At 40.7% G+C, this 26,132-nt stretch overlaps 1 protein-coding gene and 1 pseudogene across 1 annotated transcript; one reads left to right on the top strand and one right to left on the bottom strand.

Moving 5' to 3' along the window:
* The first annotated feature begins 1,720 nt into the window (after window positions 1–1,720).
* LOC135561181 (microcephalin-like) lies at window positions 1,721–26,098 on the top strand (annotated as a pseudogene).
* On the bottom strand, window positions 3,351–19,646 carry LOC115144418 (angiopoietin-2-like). The gene is made up of 9 exons (XM_029685457.2): window positions 18,715–19,646; window positions 14,231–14,386; window positions 10,279–10,400; window positions 9,698–9,930; window positions 9,443–9,570; window positions 7,270–7,371; window positions 6,972–7,138; window positions 5,494–5,624; window positions 3,351–4,743 (listed from the first exon to the last, which is right to left on the bottom strand). Exons 1-9 carry the CDS (start codon window positions 19,012–19,014, stop codon window positions 4,583–4,585), a joined length of 1,500 nt encoding a protein of 499 aa, XP_029541317.2. The 5' UTR covers window positions 19,015–19,646; the 3' UTR covers window positions 3,351–4,582.
* Window positions 26,099–26,132: the final 34 nt, after the last annotated feature.

The raw sequence follows: 26,132 nt of genomic DNA, 5'->3' as shown, positions 1-26,132 counted from the left end.
GATTTTTAAAAATCATATAAGGCCATTTTTTTGTGCTATGTTGCAGTTACAGGTGTTTAAAAAATGCAAAAATCTCCAAAGGAGGGCCTTGTTCAAAAGTCTTGGGAGCACTCATAAGATATTATGGAGTGAACTTTGGATTTGGCTTCAATCCCCTCCGCATCTTGACAAAGGTAGTCTTAACAATTCACCAAGAGTGGAATGAAGTCATGGAAAAGTCATGACATAAACCACTTATCCTCTTTGTTCTTCTGACACTATCAGCATTATCAAACTTAGATGATCTATGATTTTGTAGAGTATGAATGAAATGTTTTGATGAAGCATGACATCTGATGTGATTTTTGTACCCTTAGCAGTAAGGGGAGTTGTCCTGTATGTGTATCATTGAGCATTTATTTGTATGACCCCCTAATGTAGAAGTTGATTTTTATCTTGAGTACTTGGCTTTATAAGATGCCATTGTGCATGTGCTCTTAAAGAACTTCAGGAAACATGATGCTGTAACCACTTTATTCGCTTCATGCAGCCTAACTGTGATTGTTGATGTTTTCTGTGCACGGCTGTTGCACATGTTCAATCGGTAATCAGATCTTTGTACCCTTGTGTGCTTTTCAGTTAAAATTGGCCATTCCAGCCCCCCTGACCCCAGATAGATTAGAACGAGGGCCAATGGAAGTTGACTGTATGGCTAGAGCCTGAGTCATTTCGGGTTTCATAGACCAGCCATCAACGGGACCTCGTCATACCCAAAATAATTTCCTTCATTTGTGAGAGGCACATTGAAATGGAGCCTGGTGCAACAGTTCACACCAACTCTTTGTCTTAGGTTTATTTAGTGCAGACTCTTTGTTCAACGCCTGCCCTCTTACACTGCTGCCAGAACATTGCATAAGTGAAGCCAAAAATCCCCTTTGAGGAACCTCCAAAAAACGTAGTTGTTGAAATTCCTCGTTTGTTTCTTGGCAAAGCAGTGAAAAATGAATAATAGCTCTTTAGGCTTTTTACCCTCTAACAGAAAATCCTCCTAGCCGGCTTGTTTGATGTCAGAAAAACATTCCCAGTTCAGTGTCAGCAATGGGCAGCCAGTCTTGCATTGCTACTGAAAACATTGTTGCCTCCCTAATGAACACATTTCTTTGGTAATATCAACAGCAGCATTTATTTCCATCCCATATTAAGCTTCCATCATAGTGATGATGGTTGATGTCCATCTTAAAGTTCAGTGAGGAACTTATGTCAGCACTGCGCTAAGGACAATCCTTTGCGATGAAGGATGACCAAACCATGCCATGCTTTACTAAAGAAAGCTGAATCCTTTCATGTCCATTTGTATAGGGGTTTTGGGTGTGTTTTCTTTTGAGTATGGCAGATTTAAAAGGGTTCTGTTGTCACGGAGGATCTAGGTGTTGTAAAACCTTAAAATGAAAAACAAGAACATGTCTAAAGTGTGGTTGGACAGGGTGAATTGTTGAATTATTGTCGATTGCTAACGCACTTTGTCACAACAGCCCTCAGATGAAATGTCAAGCAATCCTCAGCTCAGTCGATATACTGGGCTACCTTCTCAACAAAAGGCCTGTTAAACTTTTCTCAACCCTTGCTGTATGCTGACTGTTTCCAACCCCGGCATTACTAATATGCAACGAGCAACCTTTTTATCACACCTGGGCCACATTAATGTCACGGATGCCCTGTTATGCATGTAAAGCAGTCATGTATGGGGCTGTGTACTGGTGGGCTTTTTTGGATGCCCTCTGCTCAGGACGCTTTCACCCCAGACTTCCGACTGGGGGACTGGAGAGCGGTTCCTGACGGGAAAGAGCCTGTTCGCCCTGTCACTAACTGTCGCTCAGGTGTTCAGTGCTGATTGCCCGTGAGGGGGCGGTTTTTACTACGGTGTCTGTATATGAGATGGATGGTCCAGAATAATAATACCGGCGGTGCGCTCCAACCTGTTTTTAATTGTTTCATGGCCTTGGGGTGTTGATTTCCTCTTCACACATCAAATTCTGCAGATATCTGGCATGTGGTGTTCACTGTTTACCTATCCAGAGCTGTACCACTGTGTTGCTGCTCAATATCAACAAAGGAAAGCAATATGCAAACTATTGAAACTGAGACTTTATGGCTGCTATTACCCCTTAGTCATTATTTAGGTGTGTACTTTGTATTGAACTCACTGTGTGCGAATGTACTCTAAAGTGCATATAATTTGTTAATAATTTTTCAATCCAGACTCTCTAAGGACATTAGTTATGACAAGCATGACCAGAGTAAGTCAATTTCAAAACATATTTGTTACAGCAACATTTAGGATCTTAGACAGATTAACATTTGATTATGTCTTGTTGAACTTCTTGGCGATACTTTGCCTTCTCAACCTACTAACCTCGATATTTAGAAAGGTTTTATTCTTTACACATCTGGCTCCTCAGAAAGCAGCACATATTGACCCAGGTGGTCCAAACTCTGGGTGGGTTCCCAGTGGTGGACCAGGTGTGTGAGAACACAACCCACGTGGTGTCGGTGGGCCACTGGCGGACCCTCAACATTCTCCTGGGCATCGCCTGTGACTGCTGGTAATATTCCCCTAAACAGGTTTTGTGGTGTTTGGAACAAAGACAATTCCAGAAGAACCATATGAACTTTCAGATCAGTTTCCAGCAGCACCTGTAAGTAACTGAAGATTCTACTAATATTGTACACTGTTCTTATTCAAACATAGCCCTTGGGGTCATATTGGTTAAGTCTATGCTTTTATAATGAAATGGCCTGGTCAGTTTACTATCATATGATGCAACTGTCTCTAAGAGCTGGAATTCAAAACAGTAGGAAGTGGGTAGGACACCTAATTTTATTGCCATTAATTAATTTTCAAAGTGGTTTTTCACTCCAGCATCCTGTGTCAGATGTGGATGTTGCTTCTTCCTGTCCTCCTCCATTCATTAATCTTTGGCCTGCATCTGTGAAGGGGAAGGGGTGTTTTGCTATAGAATACTGTCTCATCACATTTCCTTTTGAAATCGCACACAGTTCTGTTGTGGTGGCCAAAACAATCTCCACACTCCCTGAAGGCTCTTGATGAGCCAGGTCATTTGATTTGAATGGGGCCTTCAGCATTTTTACCTGACACGCTCAATCTGTGCTGATTTCTGTCTTGTGCAGTAGTGGGTAGTGCTGAGGTAAATAGCTTCCTGCAAAAGCCTGACGTTGTCCAAGAATCTAACTGAATTGAAAGTTGAAGGCATTTTTTAAACATCATAGGCATGACACATCAGACATTAAAACACATTTTTTAAATTTTTTGTGTTAAAGCAGAATGAAGACATAAGAACTGTAGCTTGAATTTAAGATTTAATTTGAATGATGTTCTGAAGTCTATTTCTTTGCCTTTCTGACAACCATTATCCATAGTCGACATTGTTTCACATCAGATTGAGCGACGGCTGTCGGTTGAGGGACGAGCGTCACGTAGGAGTGACAGAATCTGACAAGACATTGTACTCCACACAGAAAAATTCCTAAATACACTAATTCTAATCATAACGCCAGTCGCTTAGAATAATTAAGTGAAAAAGTTTTGGTCCCAAATGTTCACAGAAGCATGGGTAAAATGTATTACATAAATTATTATCACCATAAATCACATTTCTACAGTACAACAATTAAATTAGGTTGATAAATATATGCAGATATGCTCCACTTTCTCTGGATACCTTGGATACAGATTAGAATCACGACAGAGTACGTAGCCTAAGTCAGGCAAAGGATGTGGAAGTTTTAATTACTCAGTCAATTGTGTAATCATGGAAAAAGTTGAACACACTTGCAATAGATTCACACAAGTGCATAAATAGGTTAATTGACATTGATTACATGTTTTGAGTAACATCCCAATCAAAGTTATCACATCTGATTTTAATACATTTTGTGGACCTTCTATACATTTTAAATTAAACCATGTAAGTATGTACAAGCTCTAAGAAAGAAAACCAGTAGATTCATTACTGATGACCGTAGCGCGTTATGTTCATATTTGATCGTGTATTTGTACCCTAGTTTTCTTTGCTTTTAGTATTAGGCCTATTTTTAAATTTTAATATAAAATAAAATGTAACCATTTTCAAATTCATTGTATCAAATGTAATGGGGTGAAATATCGTTATTACAGAAGGTACTTGGCCAACCTTGCATTGTGTCACACACTAACATTTCCCCTGGTATTGCTTGTTATAGAAAACAATACTGTTATCTCTACCACAGTTCCAGTTAGCTATAAATACCTATTTCATCCTTTGACTGCCTTGTCCTGGTTGGTTATGCAGTCCAAAGCCCATATGTTTCTAAAAATACACAGTTCATTGACTTCTGCTCGTTTTCACCTGTCAATTTTGTACAAAACAGTAAACTCTTTGCTGACATGTTGGAGCGAGTTAATTTGTTCCCTTCCTTGTGGAATGATTGGAAGTGGTGAGGTTGCTGTTATGGAGCAGTTCAGTCTGTCTTGTCTGTAGTTTCCCAGAGTGACAATGCTCTCCTTTCTATGTCCGTCTGTGAGAGGCATGTCTCTGGGACAGCCTCAGAAGTCTACTGGTCTGATCATCATTGTGGTAGACTTCAGTGAGTAGCCTGAGCCCTTCCAGTAGTACCATTTGATTCCATTGAATCGATTAGAGTTCTGGCCGTGCTGGAAAAATATTCCGTTCAAGTTAGAGGGGCCGCAGGCGTCAAACCACCAGCCTTGAAAATCAGAAAACAAGAGATTGTCAGTCTGAGGTTTTTCATGATGTGCATGGTCTATAAGACAACGAGCCCAATGATGAGTTGCGCTTCTCCTTCTAACACTGACGTTTTGTATTTTCACATTACGATTAACTCCCACAGTTTTGTACCCTCAGTTTCATTGAGTTCCAAGGGGAAAGTCTGGATTGTTATATCACATGGCCTGCAAGTTGTGCAGCTCATTCCCCCTGTGTTTGTCATCTTAGTCCTATTTTTGTTCATATGCAGCTGGTTAACCCCAACAATTCCCTGAGGTATAGGGATTCCTCTATGCGAGACCTCGGGAGGGGAAATCATTTGGAGAGCAGCTTACATGTAGAGTAGGCAGACCCCGATACATGGAACAATTCCAAGTCTAGCGCCCAAAGCAGTCTACGAATCAGAGGCATGGAGGAGGACCTCTCTTCTGAGCTCAGAGAGAGGGGGAGGGGGAAATCCGTAGTTCCCAGACTATTAATGTCAGCTGTTGCAGGGGCTGAATTCCCAACTGAGTTAATCACTGATCAGCTCATATCTAATTTTGCTTGAGAGCCTTGACCCCACGACAGAAAGAAAAGGCAAGACGTCTTTTAACTTTTTTTTTTCTGGGGGTAGTGCCAAACGCTTCTTGGGGGGGGGGGGGGTTAATGTGAAAATGGAGGAAATAATTGATCTTAATGAAGGCTGGTGGAAAAGTCGAGGAGATTGGCATATTAACCTGTTCCTTACCTCCTGTTGTCAGTTGTGAGCATTTGCAAACACATCTGTCATTGTCGGCATCTTTTGTGCTGAAATCACTTCCTGGTTGACCGAGGCTACTAATTTTGCCTGCTGTTCCACTGTAGCCTTTAAGGTGTATCCTGTGTAAAGAAAACAGAGGAATACAATGTGAGGAGGAAGTACATGATTGCCATTCGTCGGAAGACCCAAGTTTAGTCCGCCAAGGATTCCTTACTCTGCTAGCACTAACTTACAAGATGCTGTGTTTGAATATCCCTTGGTTTTCCGTGACTACTTCTGAACCTTTCTTGTGCTCCATGACAAGCTATCGGCACCCAAACTCAACTATGGACCACGAAACCAGTGCCACTGCATTTTTTCATTGGTCCCCTCTAATGAGGGACTGATTTAGTGTGCAATGAACTATCAGGTAGAACAGAACCAGCAGGCTCTGTACCTTGTAGGGTAAGAGTTGAGTAACCCTACTATAGGCTATGTCTACACACTAGTCATTTGCAAGTTAAGTGAAGCATGACAGCTGCAGTAGGGTTTGCTGACAGAAGGGCCCTGTTATGGTTTGGTTGTTCATTACATTTTACATTTTAGTCATTTAGCAGATGCTCTTTTCCAGAGTGACTTACTGGAGCAATTAGGGTTAAGTGCCTTGCTCAAGGGCACATCGACAGATTTTACACCTAGTTGGCTCTGGGATTTGAACCAGTGATATTTCGGTTCCTGGTTCAATGCTCTAACCGCTAGGCCTACCTTCCGCCCATTCATTCTGTCGAAAATATCAATGCTGGTGATGAGGTATTGATGTCATTTCTAACCTCTGTTGTTTTGTGGCCTTTGAATTTCAGTATGAAGATAAGTTATATGGAATCATTTATATTTCTGGTTCTAGAATAGTCAAGGGTCATACTTTGAGACTTAAGGAATTAATAGGAGTGTGCTTGAGTAGAGGTCTAATGCTCAAACAGAGAGGAAGTGTCAGTTCTCTCATTAAAATCAGCTTATGTTCAGCAAAGAAAATGGCAGGGACTGGTGATGTCTAGGGGTGCAGATTGAATGTTTAGGAGACCGAAGCATTTTAGTCTTCTGTTTCACAGATCCTGACCATTTTCCAGATGACAAAATATTTATTTTGGACTGGTGACAAGTGTTTGATCCTCCCACCGCCCACCCAACATATTTATATTTTCAGGCAAGGTAAATATTTTGTTTGTCATTTGTTGATTTTAAAGAACATTTTGTATGCACCATTTTGTTAGAGCTTACTTTAACATTACTACATCAAAACATCTTGAGTAACAGACTAAATCTGTCTCTGTCATACAGCTATGATAATGTGTTTCAGTCCGCATTGCAAAGTACTAAAAGCGATCACCTATATTTAAAGGTCCTCCACACACAGACTCCCCCAATATAGTTTCCGTCACATAAGTAGCCTAGCATTGGAACACCACACCTGGGAAATCTAGGCATACCTGTAGTTTTCTGCTTCACTGCCGAGAGAGAACTGGTCATATAGTGAGAATCCTGAGTTATCCTCCCAATCCATCATCTGTATTCTCAAGACGTATGGTTGCTGATTGGTCAGTATCGAAACAAATTCATTTCCCAACCAGTATTCACCTGAAGGCTTTCCAAAGCCCTTTGAAGGAATATAACAACATAATTATTCAACTTTTAATATGATCATAATGTTTGTTCTGTTTTTTGCTACTGGCCAGCGTTATCTAAGCTTTGTGCTGTGGGACTGGGATCATTTCCTCTTGCGCTCACCATTTTGTACTCTTTCCACGTACGGTGAAAGTCAACATGACCATCAAATCGTTTTTGTAGTACTGTCCATCCACCCCCCTCCATCTCCATGTCACAGTAAGCCTTCAAACAAAACAAAGATTTTCTCCAGGTATCAATGATATTAAGTTCAGATGTTTCAGTACAGTGAGGGAGTTTAGACTGCAGCAACAAACATAACAATAAAAACAGTTCCATATCAGTAGTTTAAAAGCAATGGTGGTTTTGTGAGCACAAGCGATGTGTAATTACCAGGTTGTAACTCACCAATGAAAAGTATCTAAGGAGAACCCCTACTCAAGTTTAGGCATGCACAAAACAAACCAAAGGCAGAGAACATTTTAACTGACTCTGAATTAAAGGAAAGCTGTGCCGTCATTGGCTACATTTGATTCCCGACGGATTGTTATACACATTTGCAAGACAATTGGCTGTGGTGGTGTTATTGCCTAAATGTACAGTTGAGGTTGAAAGTTTACGTACACTTAGGTTGGAGTCATTAACTCGTTTTTCAACCACTCCACCAATTTCTTGTTAACAAACTATAGTGTTGGCAAGTCGGTTTAAGACATCTACTTTGTGCATGACACAAGTCATTTTTCCAACAATTGTTTACAGACAGATTATTTCACTATCACAATTCCAGTGGGTCAGAAGTTTACATACACGAAGTTGACTGTGCCTTTTTAAACAGCTTGGAAAATTCCAGAAAATGATATCATGGCTTTAGAAGCTTCTGATAAGCTAATTGACATCATTTGAGTCAATTGGAGGTGTACCTGTGGATGTATATCAAGGCCTACCTTCAAACTCGGTGCCTCCTTGCTTGACATCATGGGAAAATCAAAAGAAATCCAAGACCACAGAAAAAAAAATTTTAGACCTCCACAAGTCTGATTCATCCCTGGAGGCAATTTCCAAACGCCTGAAGGTACCACGTTCATCTGTACAAACAATAGTACACAAGTATAAACACCATGGGACCACGCAGCTGCCATACCGCTCAGGAAGGAGACGTGTTCTGTCTCCTAGAGATGAATTTACTTTGGTGCGAAAAGTCCAAATCAATCCCAGAACAACAGCAAAGGACCTTGCGAAGATGCTGGAGGAAACCGGTACAAAAGTATCTATAAAAGTAAAACGAGTCCTATATCGACATAACCTGAAAGGTCGCTCAGCAAGGAGGAAGCCACTGCTCCAAAACCGCCATAAACAGGCCAGACTACGGTTTGCAACTGCCTACGGGGACAAAGATTGTACTTTTTGGAGAAATGTCATCTGGTCTGATGCAACAAAAATAGAACTGTTTGGCCATAATGACCATCGTTATGTTTGGAGGAAAAAGGGTGAGGCTTGCAAGCCGAAGAACGCCATCTCAACCGTGAAGCATGGGGGTTGCAGCATCATGTTGTGGGGGTGCTTTGCTGCAGGAGGGATTGGTGCACTTCACAAAATAGATGGCATCATGAGGCAGGAATATTGTGTATATATTCAAGCAACATCTCAAGACATCAGTCAGGAAGTTAAAGCTTGGTTGCAAATGGTTCTTCCAAATGGACAATGACCCCAAGCATACTTCCAAAGTTGTGGCAAAATGGCTTAAGGACAACAAAGTCAAGGTATTGGAGTGGCCATCACAAAGCCCTGACCTCAATCCTATAGAAAAGTTGTGGGCAGAACTGAAAAAGTGTGCGAGCAAGGAGGCCTACAAACCTGACTCAGTTACACCAACTCTGTCAGGAGGAATGGGCCAGAATTTACCCAACTTATTGAGGGAAGCTTGTGGAAGGCTATCTGAAATGTTTGACCCAAGTTAAACAATTTAAAGGCGATGCTACCAAATACTAATTGAGTGTATGTAAACTTCTAACCCACTGGGAATGGGATGAAAGAAATGAAAGCTGAAATGAATAATTCTCTCTACTAGTATTCGGACATTTCACATTCTTAAAATAAAGTGGTGATCCTAACTAACATACGACAGGGAATTTTTACTAGTATTAAATGTCAGGAATTGTGAAACTGAGTTTAAATATATTTGGCTAAGGTGTATGTAAACTTCTGACCTCAACTGTAATTGTACATTTATTCTGAATGTAGGCAGCTTATAAGTTGCATAGGACAAATGGATATTAACATAAGAGTTTAATTGTACCTTAATCTCCTGTGTAGTGTTGGGAAGGGCCAGTGAGTAGACTCCACTGTCTGTGTTCCCCGACTTGTAGAGTGCAGCACAGTCTGGGTATGTGGTCGGTGTATCCTGCATCATGGTAGGCTTGTTCACTGCAGAAAGTGGAGAGCACATCAAATTTATACTGCATCAAGTTTACTTTTCCATAAAAATATATATTTACTTTTCAACAGTGGTTTTGATTCCCCCCCCTCCCCCGAGTCTGTCACCCTCCTCCACCTGCGGGGACGGAGATGGTGTAGATGAGGTTGTTGACGGTCTCCAGTAGCTCCTGTTGCTGCCGCTGCAGGGCAGAGCTGTTGGTGGTGGCCCGGAGAAGCTGTTTCTCCAGCTCCTCAATGACGGCAGTCTGTCTCAGTACAAGTGTAGAGAGCTGCTCCTTCTTCTCCTTCAGCTGCTCCAGCTCCACCTGCATCTGCACCTCCATCTCCCCCACCCTCTTCTCCAGGTAGCTGGGGAGGAGGAAGGGCAGGGTACACGCTCAGCAATTTGCAACAGAGCTGGCAGGGCATTACTGGTCTTATAGCACTACTTAGTATGTTGGTGTTGTCCCATCAATTATTACTGTTGTGGACTGTTGTACAATACATATGGCAACTCAACTTCCCTGGTTTCCAATCCAAGCAACTAGCTATCTAATCAAGAAGTTTGTTTTACAAAACTGTGTTTCACACAGAATATAGGAAACATTAGACTAAATATTTACTATTTGGTATTTGTAGCATTTTTAGTTAAAGCATGATTTAGAGATTGGGCACCTGCATGACTGCAGTTTACTACAAACAACAAAACATCCTTACCTGTTTTTGTCATTCAGCTTGCTTATTTCATTTATTTGGAAAATGAGCTGTTTTTCCAACTTATTCGTTGACAGAAAGTTCTCAAGAAGCTGACGTTCGAGCCGAGTTGTATTATTTATTACCTAAAGATGAGAGACAATTACTTCCCACAGAAAATGTTAGATGAGATTGCGCTATTAATTGCTGCAAGCCCTTTACAGATTAAATTAAGTAAACATCATCTTGTTGTCATTATGTCAGATATTTGGCAAGAATCAAATTAAGAACACAGGATCTTGAGGGATTTGCTTTTGTTTTCCCGCAAGTAATTTTAGTTTTGTATTTTCGGAATCTGCCCTTAAAGGGGCAATCAGCAGTTGCTAACTTGCCATGAAAAAGTAGTTGCCCCCTTTCTGATTTTCCCTATTTTTGACAAATATTTCTGACACTGAATGTTATCAGATCTTCAACCTTGACCTAATATTATATAAAATAAACCTGAGTGAACAAATTACAATGTTGATACTTATTTAATTAACAAAGTTATGCAACACCCAATGTCCCTGTGTGAAAAAGTAATAGTCCCCTTTAACTGCAATGACTGGTTGTGCCACCTTTAGCTGCAATGACTGGTTGTGCCACCTTTAGCTGCAATGACTGGTTGTGCCACCTTTAGCTGCAATGACTGGTTGTGCCACCTTTAACTGCAATGACTGGTTGTGCCACCTTTAGCTGCAATGACTGGTTGTGCCACCTTTAACTGCAATGACTGGTTGTGCCACCTTTAGCTGCAATGACTGGTTGTGCCACCTTTAGCTGCAATGACTGGTTGTGCCACCTTTAGCTGCAATGACTGGTTGTGCCACCTTTAACTGCAATGACTGGTTGTGCCACCTTTAGCTGCAATGACTGAAACCAAATGCTTCTTGCAGTCTTTCCCATCCCTGTGGATACATTTTGGCCCACTCTTCCATCCAGAACTGCTGTAACTTGGCAACATTAGTGGGGTTTTGAGCATGAACTGCTAGTTTCAGGTCCTGCCACAACCTCTCGATCGAGTGTTGTAATAGTTTGGGGATGCTTTGCTGCCTCAGGACCTGGATGACTTGCCTTTCTTGAAGGAACCATGAATTCTCCTCTGTATCAAAGAGTTCTAAAGGAGAATGCCAGGCCATACATCCATGAGCTGAAGCTGGAGCATAGCTGGGTCATGGAGCAAGACAATGATCCAAAACACACAAGTCCGTCTGCATCAGAATGGATGAAAAGCAACAAATTTAAAGTTCTGGAATGGCCTAGTCAAAGACGAAACCCAATTTGAGATGTTGTGGCAGGATCTGAAACAAGCATGTCATACTCGAAAGTATCTGTTATTTGATCACATCTAATATTAGGTTTTGGTTGAAGATCTGATAACATTCAGTGTCAGTTATGTGCAAAATAGAGAATGAGAAAAGGGGCAAATACTTTTCACGGCATTGTATATACATTTTTGGACTTATACATTAATGAAATGTACCCATTGATTCTTGAAGAACAGAACTTGTAAATTCCTCATCAGAGCCCAAAATATAAGCTTGTTTTACTACAAAGGTGTAAACAAAGTCAATGTAAACAAACACTGTATATTCAAAAACCCTCGATATAACACATTTTGATATCATGGATAGTCGATCCTTGCATTCATAGCTCCATCTCTGAATTTGAGTGGTTCCAATTCTCCACCCCCATCCCTTAGCTTTTTACTGAAACCATGGTGAGGACTCGCTATTGTTTCAACTACTGATTACTTAAAAGTGGCAATCTCTCAATTGGGGATGTGGTATGACTAAATTAATCATTGGTCTTTTTCCTGGCTAGAAAAATATCTCAAATGAGTCATATGTAATGGATTCTGATATCTCCCTGTATTCTCTAGAGTAGTCTGTTTCATAAACGGCTCCATAGTTCACTGCAATTCTTTTGGAACAGCTACAGTTGAAAATAAATTGTGCACACCCTGCCATGAGTTTAGTTTTTATCCACACTCACAGTAGACTGAAAACATTTACAATACAGCACCCTCAAGACATTTGTATTTTGTAAATGTAGCACTTTACTTGATAAAAATTCTAGGAGTGCAAACTCAATTTGTAACAGTCCTATCTCACTTCATGTGCAAACACTTTGTGGTTCGCTTCACGTTCTTAGAGCACAATTAGCATGGGTGTAGATGGTTGTGGAAATCTGTTTTGTAACAGGAAAAAACTGAACAATCGAATTCCAATAAAGGACAAATATATTGGAAAGGGGGCAGTGGGTGTAGAGGCTACTGTGAAAGAGTGGCTCTATAATGTAATGAATTTCTTTAGACGTTTTGAAATCCTAGGTCCAGAAAACCCCATCTGATTTTCCAGTTTGAGGAACTGAACTCAGCAAAAAGCTGGGCCAATTTGCTGTTTACATGAATGTTGGGTATGTGTCTGTCTACCATTGGAGCTGGTGTTGGAGACTTTGAACACACGGATGTCTGATTGTGACAAATTGAGAGACCCTTTCTTGTGGGAATACAATGACGTTAGTAACAGGAAATGCTGTGTAGTTCGTTCACAAAAGGTCAATGGCCTTCGAAAGCAAATCATAATCCTGGCCCTGTTGGACAGCATTCAATTTAAAATATATATATATACATTGGCAATTTGATTACTTTTGTCATTAATTGCAGTGTTTCCCCCTAGGATTTTTTTCAGCGGTGGTAGCAAAGTTAGCATGGGGGGGCTAACGGCGGTGTCTCTGACCAAACATTTTAGAGGCCCCCTCTTGGCCACAGAGCTCATTTCCTACATTTCTACACATTTTAACCATGGGGCAGAGAAAAAATGGCAGTTTTAAAGCTGATTTCCTGCAGTTCTACACTTTTCCATATGCCCTAACCCCTAACCCTAACCCTTATGCAGTTTTCTTATGCTATCGGAGTGTCTCAAACATAAGAAAATCAATGGGGTCCCCATGCCATGACATTTTTGGAATTGTACATTCTCCCTGACTGTCCAGTTTTTTTTATTTTGGTGATTGTTTTGGTGATTTTATTTTAGTGATATATAGAGCTCCATGATCTTTTCTACATACTTTGTCTGGTTTTAGTCGTTTAAGTTTACACTGAAAACATTTAGCTATCCCCGCTGCTGCTAAATGAATATAGGGGAAACACTGAATTGTTTGATGTAGGCTACTGGGTTATGAATGTTGAGTCATTTAGCATGCAGTGCCGTGAAAAAGTATTTGCACCATTTCTGATTTTCTCTATTTTTGCATATTTTTTTATACTGAATGTTATCAGATCTTCAACCAAAACCTAATATTAGATAAAGGGAACATGACTTTACAAATAACAAAAATGTATACTTTGGGGATGCTTTGGTGCCTCGGGACTTGGACGACTTGCCTTAATAGAAGGAATCATGAATTCTAGCGATGTGAGACTGATCAACAACTACAGGAAGCGTTTGGTTGGAGTCATTGCAGCTAAAGGTGACACAACCAGTTATTGAGTGTAAGGGGGCATTCACACGGGGGCATTTGGGCAGCAGGTAGCCTAGTGGTTAGAGCGTTGGACTAGTAACCAAAAGGTTGTAAGATAGAATCCCCGAGCTGACAAGGTAAAAAATCTGTCGTTCTGCCCCTGAACAAGGCAGTTAACCCACTGTTCCTAGGACGCCATTGAAAATAAGAATTTGTTCTTAACTGACTTGCCAAGTAAAATCAAATAAAACATTGGGTGTGACAACTTTTTTTTTTAATGAAATAAATGAGATAAGTATGCAATTGTTGTATTATTTGTTAATTCAGGATCCAGTTATCTAATATTAGGTTTTGTTTGAAGGGCTGTGAAGTAGAGAATTAGAAAGGCGGCAAATACATTTCACAGCCCTGTATACAGTATGTATATATATCACACACACAAAACCAATATTGTTAAGTAAAAGGTCCTCACCTGCGCCTCTACGTTGGTCAGTTTCCGTGTTTGCTCAGTGGTCTGACTCAGCAAGTTAGCCCCAATCTCTATCATGGCTGCGGTGTGGTTGTGGACAGAATTCTGCTGGATCTGGGCCATCTCCTGCTTCATGCTTTCCTGGATATAGTTCTCCAGCTGCAGTAAGGATCAATAAGAGTTGACGAAGGCAGGTTAGTGAGATGGTTTAAGTGATATATCAGTATTATTGGTTCACTGTGATTGTGTCAAATGAATTGGGTATGATACTGTGGTTTACCATATGGATGTCACAGTGAATGTGTAGCCTATTTCTCTTTTTAGAATGACTCCTTTTAAGCAGTACAGCCTTGTCATAGAGTTCATGGCTTTTCCCCTTGTCTGACTGAGAGGTAGATGTAGACAATTATCCAGTGACAGGCCAGGCATTTTGACTAATGTTTAGATTGACATTATATTGAAGCCTTAAATTGCAGGAAGTTCACTTGCTTCTGTTGGGGTCAAAAATGGAAGACTGAGAATATATTTTCCCAGCATCCCTTCTGGTTCATATTAATGCCATCACTTGAACTATACTAGAGATTAATATCTAACTGAAAATCTACACATTTTTTATATGGTTGTTTTTGGTTACATCAAATTGTATCACAATCAATCAGGACTGCACTGTAATTCCCTGTCAACGTGCTATATTCAACCGCTAAGGTTCTTTTTGTAAAATTGCACTTCTGAATGAGCCTTTTCATGAATTAGGTTCAGTCATCGTGGCGACAACTAATAAATTGTAAAATGTCTACTAGTGGAAAAGTTCTAAATAAGCTGTCTTCTCTAGTGTCTATCCCACATGGTATCATTGTCTTCAGAGAAAATAAAAGCTTTAGATAGGCGTTATGTCCCCTATTCAGTATCCACCTGTCAGATTTAGAACAACCCCAATCATAAAGCTCTTTTCTACATCAAGTTCCTGAGTGGCAATTAGGCCTGAAAGTCTTGTAAACAGGATGGAAATGATGAGTGATGAGTTGCATCCTCTACGACACAGCGTCTTCCACTGCAAGATGATATCATGGCACTTGTAGACCTAGTTTTTCTGGTCTTTGTTTGCGTGAACAATTAGGTTGTATACCCATCTGCCAAGAAGCTAAACTATTGTGACTAAGTTTAAACTGGGAAGCATATTTAGCCTTTCCCCATGTCAATGAATGACAGTGCAGCGGTCAGTGCTAATTTTTGAATTGGTCTTCCTTTCTCCACTTCCATATTGGCTGTGTTCTTGGACACAGACACGTGGAGGCTGGAAGAGTGTGCCATCGGAACTGCAAGCGGGAAGTTCCCAATGACGGCAATCTAATCAGCTGTTTACGTGTTGTTCCTCCCCGCTAACATGAAAAGCGTGACCGCAAACTGACATATCTTTTATGTCCATCCGCTGGACTCCCTATTTTTTTCCCCAGAGTGGGACAGTGAAATAATTTGAGGTATTACCTCTGCTCTCACAATAGATGTTCATTTCATCAGTTGATGTACAGTGATTTCCTTTGTCCTTGACTCAGGGTCTTACATGGTGCAGTACAGAGGAAGAGCCTTTCCTCTGTTATTACAGATCATGCCAATATTCCCACAAGCTGTAGTGTGTGAAATTGACGTGTCAGGAAAAATTACATTTAATTTTATTAGTAATGTATTTGGGAAATGGATACTTACATTTTGCATAAGGCTTTGTTCTTACGTGTTAGTGTTAGTAATTCTCTTCAAATAACCCTATTACATAGTCTACTTTTTCCTTTAAAATAGCTCTAGAATTCTGGACGCATTGAGCCGACCTCACTTTTACCAGGTGTCTCTTAACCTTTGCAGATTTCCCATAGATTAGTTCCGCTCACTTGTTTGTTTTACATCCAATGTGTTGCATTTCAGTTAAAGACTGGACTTCCTTTCCATGACCGACATTAATGACAATGTTCTTAATCCTTTCCATCCAGAGTAGTCACTTTAGGCCAAATCCTAACCTTGAACACACATAACTCTGACTATTGTGTAGCATAAATCATGCATGTCAATTGGATTGGAGATTTTAGCAGAGTTACAAGCATGTTTGCGCATAACAAATCTGTCCTTCGAGGATAGAATTCTGTGAGGCAGTGAACGCTTAATGAATTGAATGACGGATTATCACGGAGTCTAAAGACTACAGATTCACTATTTTAATGGCTTCATTTCGAGGCTTTTAAACTCTAGTGGAGTGAGAGCTGACTTTTCAGATCAATCACTGTCCTTAATGTATTTTTAAGCTATGTTGAGTGCCGTATTCAAAACATCATCCTTTAAAGACTACATTTTTATAATTGAGGTGTTCTTAAGCAGTGGCTCTGATGTAACAGCAATGACAAAAGGTCTGGGGACCCTAACGCTTCGCAGCAGCTGACCTAGCTGGCGGAGTGATTCAGGTCAGGCTCTGTTTCCTTGGAGAGGTGTGAGCTGTGTGTTAAGACTTTGAAGTTGTGCTTGTCTTGTCAGAGCTCTATAGACCTCCTCATTAATCAAACTCTATAGAGAAGAAAGAATGGAGGCAGCCCAAGCAGAGGCACTCTGTTTCTTTCACAAGTGATGGCTCAGCAGTGCTGAAAGGGATGCGCACACCCTTCATCTGGGCACCTGTGTCGAGGCTTTGTCACTTCTCGGGCCCTTCTCACCCACTCACAGAGCCACCACAGCCCTGCTTCTGTTCTGGGACGCTTCTTTGTTTTATGGCCTTTCAGGATACTTTCTTCCTACTTCGGCTCACATTCGCTTTCTTACTGCTCAAGACTGAATCCATGTCAAGATTCCCCCTTCGAATAGTAGGACAATGTCACAATTCACTTGCCTACATCTTTACAAGGTCAAGTTCAGTCCTCTCAATCAGAATCAGAGAATTCTTTGCATCTGAATGGAAGTCTTTCAAAGCCATCTTGGCAGTAAGGGAAGTGACTGGAGTTCAACGCGCCTGCACATCACTGAAAAGTTGGTGTGTACACTAGGGCTGTGAAGATACTGGTATCTTTCGGGGGCTGAAATTATTTGTTCCTTTTAAAAACCTGCTGTATGTAAAATATTGTGTGCTATAGCTTGGAATATAAATGTGACTCTGGATGACAACATGATGTTTGTTTCCAACATTAGGGCTGTTTTCCTAAAGAAGTCAAATCCGCTTTGTGTTTAGTTTCCTGCCACGATACTAACGAGAATCATGATACTGATATAGTCCTGGTCCTAGTGTATACTCTTGTATTCTCTCACGGGGGGAAATAAACCCGTCCTATAGAAAACAACTTGTAAAACGGTGCTCTCCAACCTTGTTCCTGGAGCGCAACTGTCCTGTAGGTTTTCGCTCCAACCCTAATCTAGGGCACTGGATTCTATTAATTAGCTGGTTGATAAGCTGAATTGGGTTAGTTGCAACTAGGGTTGAATTGAAAACCTATACAGGGGTAGCTCTCCAGGAACCGGTTTGGAGAGCCCTGTTGTAAGCCATATTGAGCGGAGTGGGAAACCAGAACCTGTAGCTGGCCTATATGAATATTTCCCTGAGTTGAAATGAGTCCATGATACTACATAACATCACCTCTGCACAGTAAGATACATAATGAGGTCAATGCCGAAAGCTGCTAAAGCTTACTGTCTCTTAACTTTATCATCTTACATTTACGTAACAACATAATTAGGGCTGTGACGATCAAGGAATTTTGGATGATTGTAATTGGCCAGCCAAATGACCGCAGTCTCCGTAATAGCCATTTGAATAGCAATATTTTTTAATTTCTATGCATTTCCTGCCGTAGAAATAGACTGAATATAACGGGCGTCCCTTTTCATGTCAACGATGGCATAATGGGTGGACTGGCGGCCATTGCGAGTGTACCCATAGGCGCAAACAGGAAGTAAAATGATATGCTGTGATTTGTTGATTCAACTCGATATCATAACAAATACATTCCATTGCATGACCCACATCCATTAACAGAATTTGAATGACAGTTTCATGTTAAGGGTACAGCTGAAATGGACTCAACCGCAGGAATGTTCAGCGGTCCCGTCTTCAATCAGCTGATTTAAAAATGTTATGGTTATGATGGTTATTTTCATGACTCTTCATCCATGACCGTCAGTTATACGGTAATTGTGCCAGCCCTAAACATAGTGGCAGAGCAGCAGAACCATTCATTTACTGCTTAATCACTGAACGGCTCATAGCACCCAAAGGGGTATCCGGAACCAAGTCCCTTATGTTTTAAATATGGGCACTCATCCAAAGAGTGCAAATAACATATATTTTTGTGGAACCATTTGTAACATAAATGAATTGGAGAGATTAAACAGATCATAAGATATAGAGGGACAGAATAAAAAAACGTATAATATCATGCGAATGGGTGTGAGACCGTGTTGAACACACACACCTGCACTACCAGTAGAGAAGCTGTGTGACGTCAAGCAGAACACTGTACCTTAAGGAGCCACTGCGTGTTGTTCTCCATGATGTTCTCCAGCTGCTCCAGCCTCTGGGCAGACTCGTCATACTCTGCCGGATCGTCCTTCTGGACCAGGTTGGTGTAGGTGCTGCTAGGGGTCCTGCAGTTGTCCTGCTCAGGCAGCAGAAAGGTGTAACTGCACGGGCCATTCTGGATCTGGTATTGTCTCTTAACAGCTGTCGTGTCTGTAGTTTTCCTGTAACCGGTCCCCAGGGCCAAGCAACCACTCAAGACCAGTAAGCCAACATAAAACATTTTAAGAATTAAAACAAACATTTGTATTGTTATCCAAAATTCTCCTTTTGGGTCACTCACTGCCTTTCAATGGATTTGTTTTTAGAAGGGAAATATTGTTGTAATTCTTTCCTCTGGAATATCCAAATGCACACAGTCCTCTTTCAATTCTTCAGGTTCTTTTATAGGCAGGAGGAGGGGATACGGTCAGCGGGTATACCGGGTGGATGGTGTCATTCCTGCAGGTTCCCAGTCCTAGACTGCACGCTTCCCCTTTTTCATTAAGCCCCCAGCCTCTTGGTTTCAGCTGCAGTTGGCCCTCTGATTAGCTAGATATTGGAGTGAAAGCAAGGCCCCTCCCACTACATCCCTGTGGCCAGTCACTGTGAAGAGCCGCTGGGCTGGAAGCAGCAATGTGGAAACTCGTTCTTACACACACACACACACACACACACACACACAGGAGCAGATGCACTAATTAAACACTTCCCGCCGTATCCTCTTGTTTGCATGAGATCGAGAGCTTTATGAACAGGTCAGGGAGACAGATGGGCAGATAGTATAAAGTAATTACCATATTTGCGTGTTCTCACAAGCCGATGGCCGATCATCTATTCTGGATGCAGCTGCCTTCTTCCAGCAAAGTCTGCAATTGCCATATCCATCCCTACCCACTGTAAATATGTTTTCCCCTGTTGACGACAAAAGCACAGCATTTGTCTAAGTATGAGAATGTTGCGGGAAAGAGAGACTATTTCTCTGTCGTCACTCATCCCATTCCGAGCTCTTTGCTCTGTCTTAAGAAACATTAGCTCTTATTTCCTGTCATTCTCCAACTCTGGGCTGTATCAGGGTCTTGGTTACATATGAAGGGGTGAGATCCAGTATGTTTACAGAGGGAGAAGAGTATCTGGCTGAAGTTCTGGGGACATTAATAAAGCTCATCTGTCCACTTCATGTCATCTTAATAAGATGCTAAATCTCTATTAATGTGACTTAAAATAAACTGATCTTGGCTTCACAGAGCCCTGTTGTTTTTTTTCCTGTGTGGGAATGAAGTAGTAAAGGTTCTTCATCTAGTCCTTTTTCAAGGCGCTTCTTTTTTCTTTATCACCTCTGATCTTGGCTGCTGTTGACAGGCAGCTGGGAAACTACCATAATCACAGTCCTACACAGTAGCCATGTCTGAAGTCAATGTAATTTACCTGACTATTAGCTTATTGTACTGTAGTTAACTTAGAATCTGCAGAGGTGCCTGGCTGTCGCCAGACCACGTTCTCCTCTTGATTTTCCCACCTTTGATTTGAGAGGATGCGTTGCAGATCAGGGCGGCTGTGATCCCTGCATCCTGTCTCAAGCCTTTCTTAGACTAGCATGGAGTATCATGAGGAGAAAACGGTCCCAAGTAGCCTAGGCAGTTGAAACCAGACAGGTTCAAATAGTATTAAAAAAACCGTTGTCCATACTGCTAAAATATTGTAATTTATTCAGGAGCATGGTTTGATACGTATTTAACCATAGGGATGGGACATAGACAATAAATGTTGTTGGGTAAACTGTCTTCCAAGGAGGGGCAAGGATTTTTTTTGTTTTTATGCTGGCTCATTTTCAAAGGTGCCAATGAGCTCTGGAATGTGTGCTTTGTTTTAACTTAGTGGTTGATTTTTGGTTGTGTGTGTGTGTACAGTCATCCTCGGGAGATCTTACATGGTCTGCTATTCAAGGCTTTCAGGTAAAGTAGAGCGCGACATGATGGAGGTGCATAAGCGCTATTAAAAACCATGACCATTTTGACGTCTCTACAGCTACATCTACTTGCATGCTTGATACATTTTAGGAGTTCTAGATGTATAAATAAGTCCTGTGGTTTGACATGTAGGACATTAATATAATGCTGTTCATGCATATACTGAAACACATGGCAAACATAGCTGGTTTACATTAACCTTTGGTTTGAATGGATGAGAGATCAAGTTGGGTCAGTGCAAAGTGAGGGTCACACATTAACAAACCTGACAAGAGCCCCTCTCAGTTCTATGCAGTTCAGTTCAGTAGTTGAGCTCTTCTATTGACAACAGACATAAAACATAAAATACTAATAGCGAGGCTGATTTGCTTATACACAAGGCTGATTATTACTTTTAAATAATTTAGCAATATTTAAACATGACTTATGGTGTATTATGTTTATTATTTTCAAGATGAGCCAGCCTGTTAAGAATAGTAAAAATGTTTTACAAGTCATTGTCTATTCTAATGATGTGAGCTATATTAAACCGCTGATATCACACACGGGGCGATGCAGGTGGTCTACAAAGGAAGTGAATCCGCTTGGAGGATGTTTTGTCTTAAACCCCAGGGATGTTTCTCCATCATGGTCATCTTCCTATTGCTCCACTAGCTTCATTCTTCATTTCCCTTAACACTGAAGCTCTACATATTCCACCTCTGGGTGAAACAGCTAGTCTCTCTCTTTGACTGACAGTTTTTTTTTAAACTTTGAGACAACGGTTTTACAAATATTCCAAAGGTCATATAACCTTTTTAGGTATATTCTGTGTGTATTTTTAAGCATCAGTTTCTGTTACAATGCATTGCATTTGTCTTCTACTCATACTCAAGTCCCAGCACACACAAGGAGCGGAATTACAGGAAGTGAAGTGATGTAACAGAATGTGAAGGAAATGCAGCACGTTTTAGGCAGATGACCACAGAGGAAGGCCGCTTTCAGAAAAACTGGAGTTGGTTCATGGGTTCCAGTTGAATCGCTAAGTCATTAGATGTGTGGCCGTCTGATTGTCTGTCAGTCGTTTCATGTCTGGAGGAAGCTCATCAGGGGGAAGGAAGTGACTCACACAATGACCTAGCCTATTTTATGCCGGAATTGTGAATCAAAGCCCAATTCGCTCATGCTCCTTTGTGGATGCTAAAAGGCTATATTAACACAATAGGCTACCAATAGTAGTTGTGTATAATGTAGAGGTTTTTATTGTTTATGAAATAGGAGTTTGTTCTTAGGACACATTTTAAGATAATTAAAGACAACTTATTTTCAAAGACGCACATAACTGCTCCACGGGCGCTCAGTGTGGCAGGGTAGCCTAGTGGTTAGAGCGTTGGACTAGTAACCGGAAGGTTGCAAGTTCAAACCCCCGAGCTGACAAGGTACAAATCTGTCGTTCTGCCCCTGAACAGGCAGTTAACCCACTGTTCCTAGGCCGTCATTGAAAATAAGAATTTGTTCTTAACTGACTTGCCTAGTTAAATAAAGGTAAAATAAATCAATAAAATCCTCTCCAACCTGTATGCGTGTCTTTCGGAGGGGTTGGGACAAAGCGTAAATCGAATTTCTGTTGGACCCAGCTGACGAAAGAAGAGAAACTTGTTAAGATTATTCTTGGTCTCTCAATAATCATTCATTTATTTGACTCATGAGATTTAAAAAACTTTAATTTAATGTCTAGTTACTGCAAACCTGTGATTTTGATCAGCTGTTGTAGCTTAACCTTCTCATAAAGTAAACCCAACCGTCACCTTTTTTGAGGACTGCTTTTGTGACCGGTTTGACTGCGCAGAATCTGCCAAGCAGCTGTTTTAGATTGGAACCCAATTTTAGAAAAACCACAAACTCGATGTGTTTCATTTTCTGAATTTTTGTTAACAACAACCAAAATTTTGACAGCCATGGAATAACTTAAAATGTCATAAAAGGAGAGTAAAGATGAATTACATTTCCAAAGGAACATAATTTGAAAGAAATCCAACCCCCCCCCACACACACACACCAACACACACCATATTTTCCAATATAGATTGATACATATATATAGGATCTTAATTTGACCCGTTTCTCAAAGCAAAAAAACAATCCTACAGCAATAGGAAATTACAAACTTTAGAAGCCCTTTTGAACCTTGAATACACTTCAAGTTAGCATTTTCTGCTTTTCAGGAGATTTCCTGCAACAACAGGGTGATACAACTAAGATCCTACATCTGTAAAGACAATACAATACATTAGTTCAGAGTAATAACTTTACACAGACAGACTTTGTTTAGGGTGGAGGTTTATGCTAAATATTGTGGCATGACTAATGAGTTTAAAGTTATATTGAGTGTCAATTTTTGCCAGCTGTATATGCCACAGTTAGCCTACTTCAAATAATGAGATGTCTCCTGATTGATATTCAACCCATTGCAATGCTCCTTTTGAGATGTAGCCTAAGTCTCTTGTCACAAATCTCTTGAGAATCAATGCTTCACTTGATTCAAATCAGTGTTCCCTGATGAAAGACACAGTTTTCACTGATAATCCTCATGTCTTCATTATTAATCCACCCCAAGTATCACGCCCCGTGAAGTGAACAATGTGCTTTAATGCTCCGTTCACTCACCCTTTGAACGATTTGACCAAAATGTTATATGGTATTAGTGATAAAATGTCTCCTGCTATGTAGAGAGGAGGACCAACATGCTTTAAAGTCTGAGAATGGCCTACCAAAAAAAACTTCCAATAGGTCTAATTCAAGGTAAAGCCTGTTTTCTGGCACTCATCCATAAAGCAGCAGATTGGAGCAGCACTCCAAACATCCCCTGTAGCTTAGAACCCTACTCTGTAGTCTTAAGACGGAGCACAATGTCAGCGAAGACTGCCTGTATGTTTTCATTCAGTGCTCTCGGGCAATGAGGATGGACAGCCTGGACAGCAGCCCAAGGAAGTCAAACCAGGTGCAGAGAATGGCATTTTATTGAATCTTTGATGTATTACTCGGCGCAACTGCAAGCTATGAGCTGTGTCAGCTAATGTCATCCACCCCTAGAGGCTGTGGATAAGGGCTGTTGCTTACACAGAGATGTGGACTGGAGTCCAGGGTGACCAACGTGTCCTCATAGTGAAATATAAATGTCTACCTGGTCTGAGTAGGGGATCACCTTTTAGATTACGCTTAAAATATGTACCCTGTTCTACCCCTTGTCGGACCCCCAAAATGTGCATCGTTATAAACCTAAGACATTAAATCCATTGCTCAAATGACACAATGGAAAGCAGTAAACAAAATGAGTGGATTTATTTTTTCCCGTGTGGTTAGCTTGTTCATATTTTCAATCATTACAAATCAATAAGCATGGCCCCAGATTACAAAAACCACATGTAATCATCATTCATCATGACTCCTGTTAACATTATTTTACTGCTAAGAGGTTTTATGGTTCACTCTGGCAGGCAGATGTTCATTTTCAATTCAAACCTCAAATCCCTTTCACATATCGTGTTGTATTTCACATATGTTTTATTTAAATTCAACATTTGTCAAGATACCAAGTTAGTAGATTGTTCAAGTGGAGAAACACTAGACTGGGTGAGATTTGGGGTCAGATGGGGGTCAAGCCTTTTTGGAGGGTATTTGATTATACAGGTGATGACAGCAGCTCTGTTTGTATGAAATGTGGTTATCCCTATATAGGCTAAAGGAAGACTTGTTTACAAATTCAAGGTGTTTTTCTGCCCTCTCCTTGTGAAAAAAGAACACTGCAACACACTGGTTGTGACAACTAATGGTCAGCCAAACACACAATACATATACAAAATGTACATTGCTGAATAACTACTCTTTTAGCTATATTAAGGGCTCTTTAAAAAAAACTCACTGCAAACAACTCTCCCTTCCGGGAAAATACATACCACCTTAGACCCTGTCATGTCTCTCCTCCCAAATCTGTAAACTGAAGCAGCTCCTGTCTGCAGGGGAGTGCCAGCAGGACCTGTTCCTGGGTCAGCCTGCAATGTTTGTCTCCCGGGACGCCCAGCCCCCAACCCACAGCCTGGTGGAGCTTATCGAGCTGTTTGGGGGCACAGTCTTCAAAACGGTCCGGCTGGCAGGCCTCTGCATGGGGAAGTACAAAGGCAAGAGACCAGATGGGAGCAGGATTCTCTCTGAGCAGTGGGTGCTGGGTAAGATGTCAGCCTAGTGTTAATTAATATGTAGCCCTTAACACTGCATCACGTATACAGGTTGAAAATTGCATATTTGGTCACTGGTAAGTGCTTCAATGGGAACACAGTGGCTGAACACTAACATACTATACATTATGTGAGAGCGGGCTCTGGGTCTCTGCTTTACGGCGGGATTCAACTGACAGACATTCTAAGCAGGTGTAGCACCCGCAACAAGTTGCCCCCGTCCTTCCCGCAAATTGGGTTACCTTAGCATATTGTGCTGTTGTCAAGGTGAGGGCTGTAAATCAAAAGCAGGATGTGATGTCATACAAGCAAACCACACACCTGTGAGTAAAAATGTGAATTTCCCATTTCTGTTCGAGAACTCATGTAGACTACAAGTAGAATGCACATAAAATCAAGAGTGTAGTGTTAGGATTTGGCCTTGTCAGATGAACTGTTGTGTCCTCACACTTGTTCTGATAATTTCCCCCCATTATCTCAAAATTGTTCCCTTTTCAATTGCTACCATGGTTATGCATACTGTATGCGTCTCATATTTTTTTCTGTTAGAAACATTTACACGTACCCCTCCCTGTCCTTACAGGGTAATTCCCCTGAGTATAAAAAGTATAAAAAGTTACATTCATAGTTTTTCCTTGTGATTCATGCTGCTGTAATAGATACATCTATACAGCATACAGTGGTGTAAAGTACTTAGGTAAAAATACTTTAAAGTATTACTTATGAAGTATTTTTGGGGTATCTGTACTTTACTATTTTTATTTTTGACAACTTTTACTTTTACTTCACTACATTCCTAAAGAAAATAATGTACTTTTTACTCCATACATTTTCCCTACCACCCAAAAGTACTCGTTACATTTGATACTTAAGTATATTTAAAACCAAATACTTTGACTTTTATTCAAATAGTATTTTACTTTTACTCAAGTATGACAATTTGGTACTTTTCCCACCACTGACAGTATATTTGATACGATTTGTATTTGACAGTGTGGTATTAACGTTTAGCTTTGGTTTAGAATATTTATGGGAAATGTGAAGTTTTTACTCTAAGTCTCATTATGCTTTTTAAACAACCGCATTACTTTACTTCCTTTTTCCTTTCGATTGTATCTCACACCTAAAGCAACTTCCATATTTCTTGGTATGGAAATCCCAGTAATATGAGGTTGGACTTGGAGTTTGCTGTGCATCAA

Source organism: Oncorhynchus nerka, linkage group LG16 (genome assembly GCF_034236695.1).
Source record: "Oncorhynchus nerka isolate Pitt River linkage group LG16, Oner_Uvic_2.0, whole genome shotgun sequence".
Taxonomy (NCBI): domain Eukaryota; kingdom Metazoa; phylum Chordata; class Actinopteri; order Salmoniformes; family Salmonidae; genus Oncorhynchus; species Oncorhynchus nerka.
The sequence above is the reverse complement of the archived record's forward strand: the minus strand, read 5'-3'. Positions and strand labels throughout refer to the sequence as shown.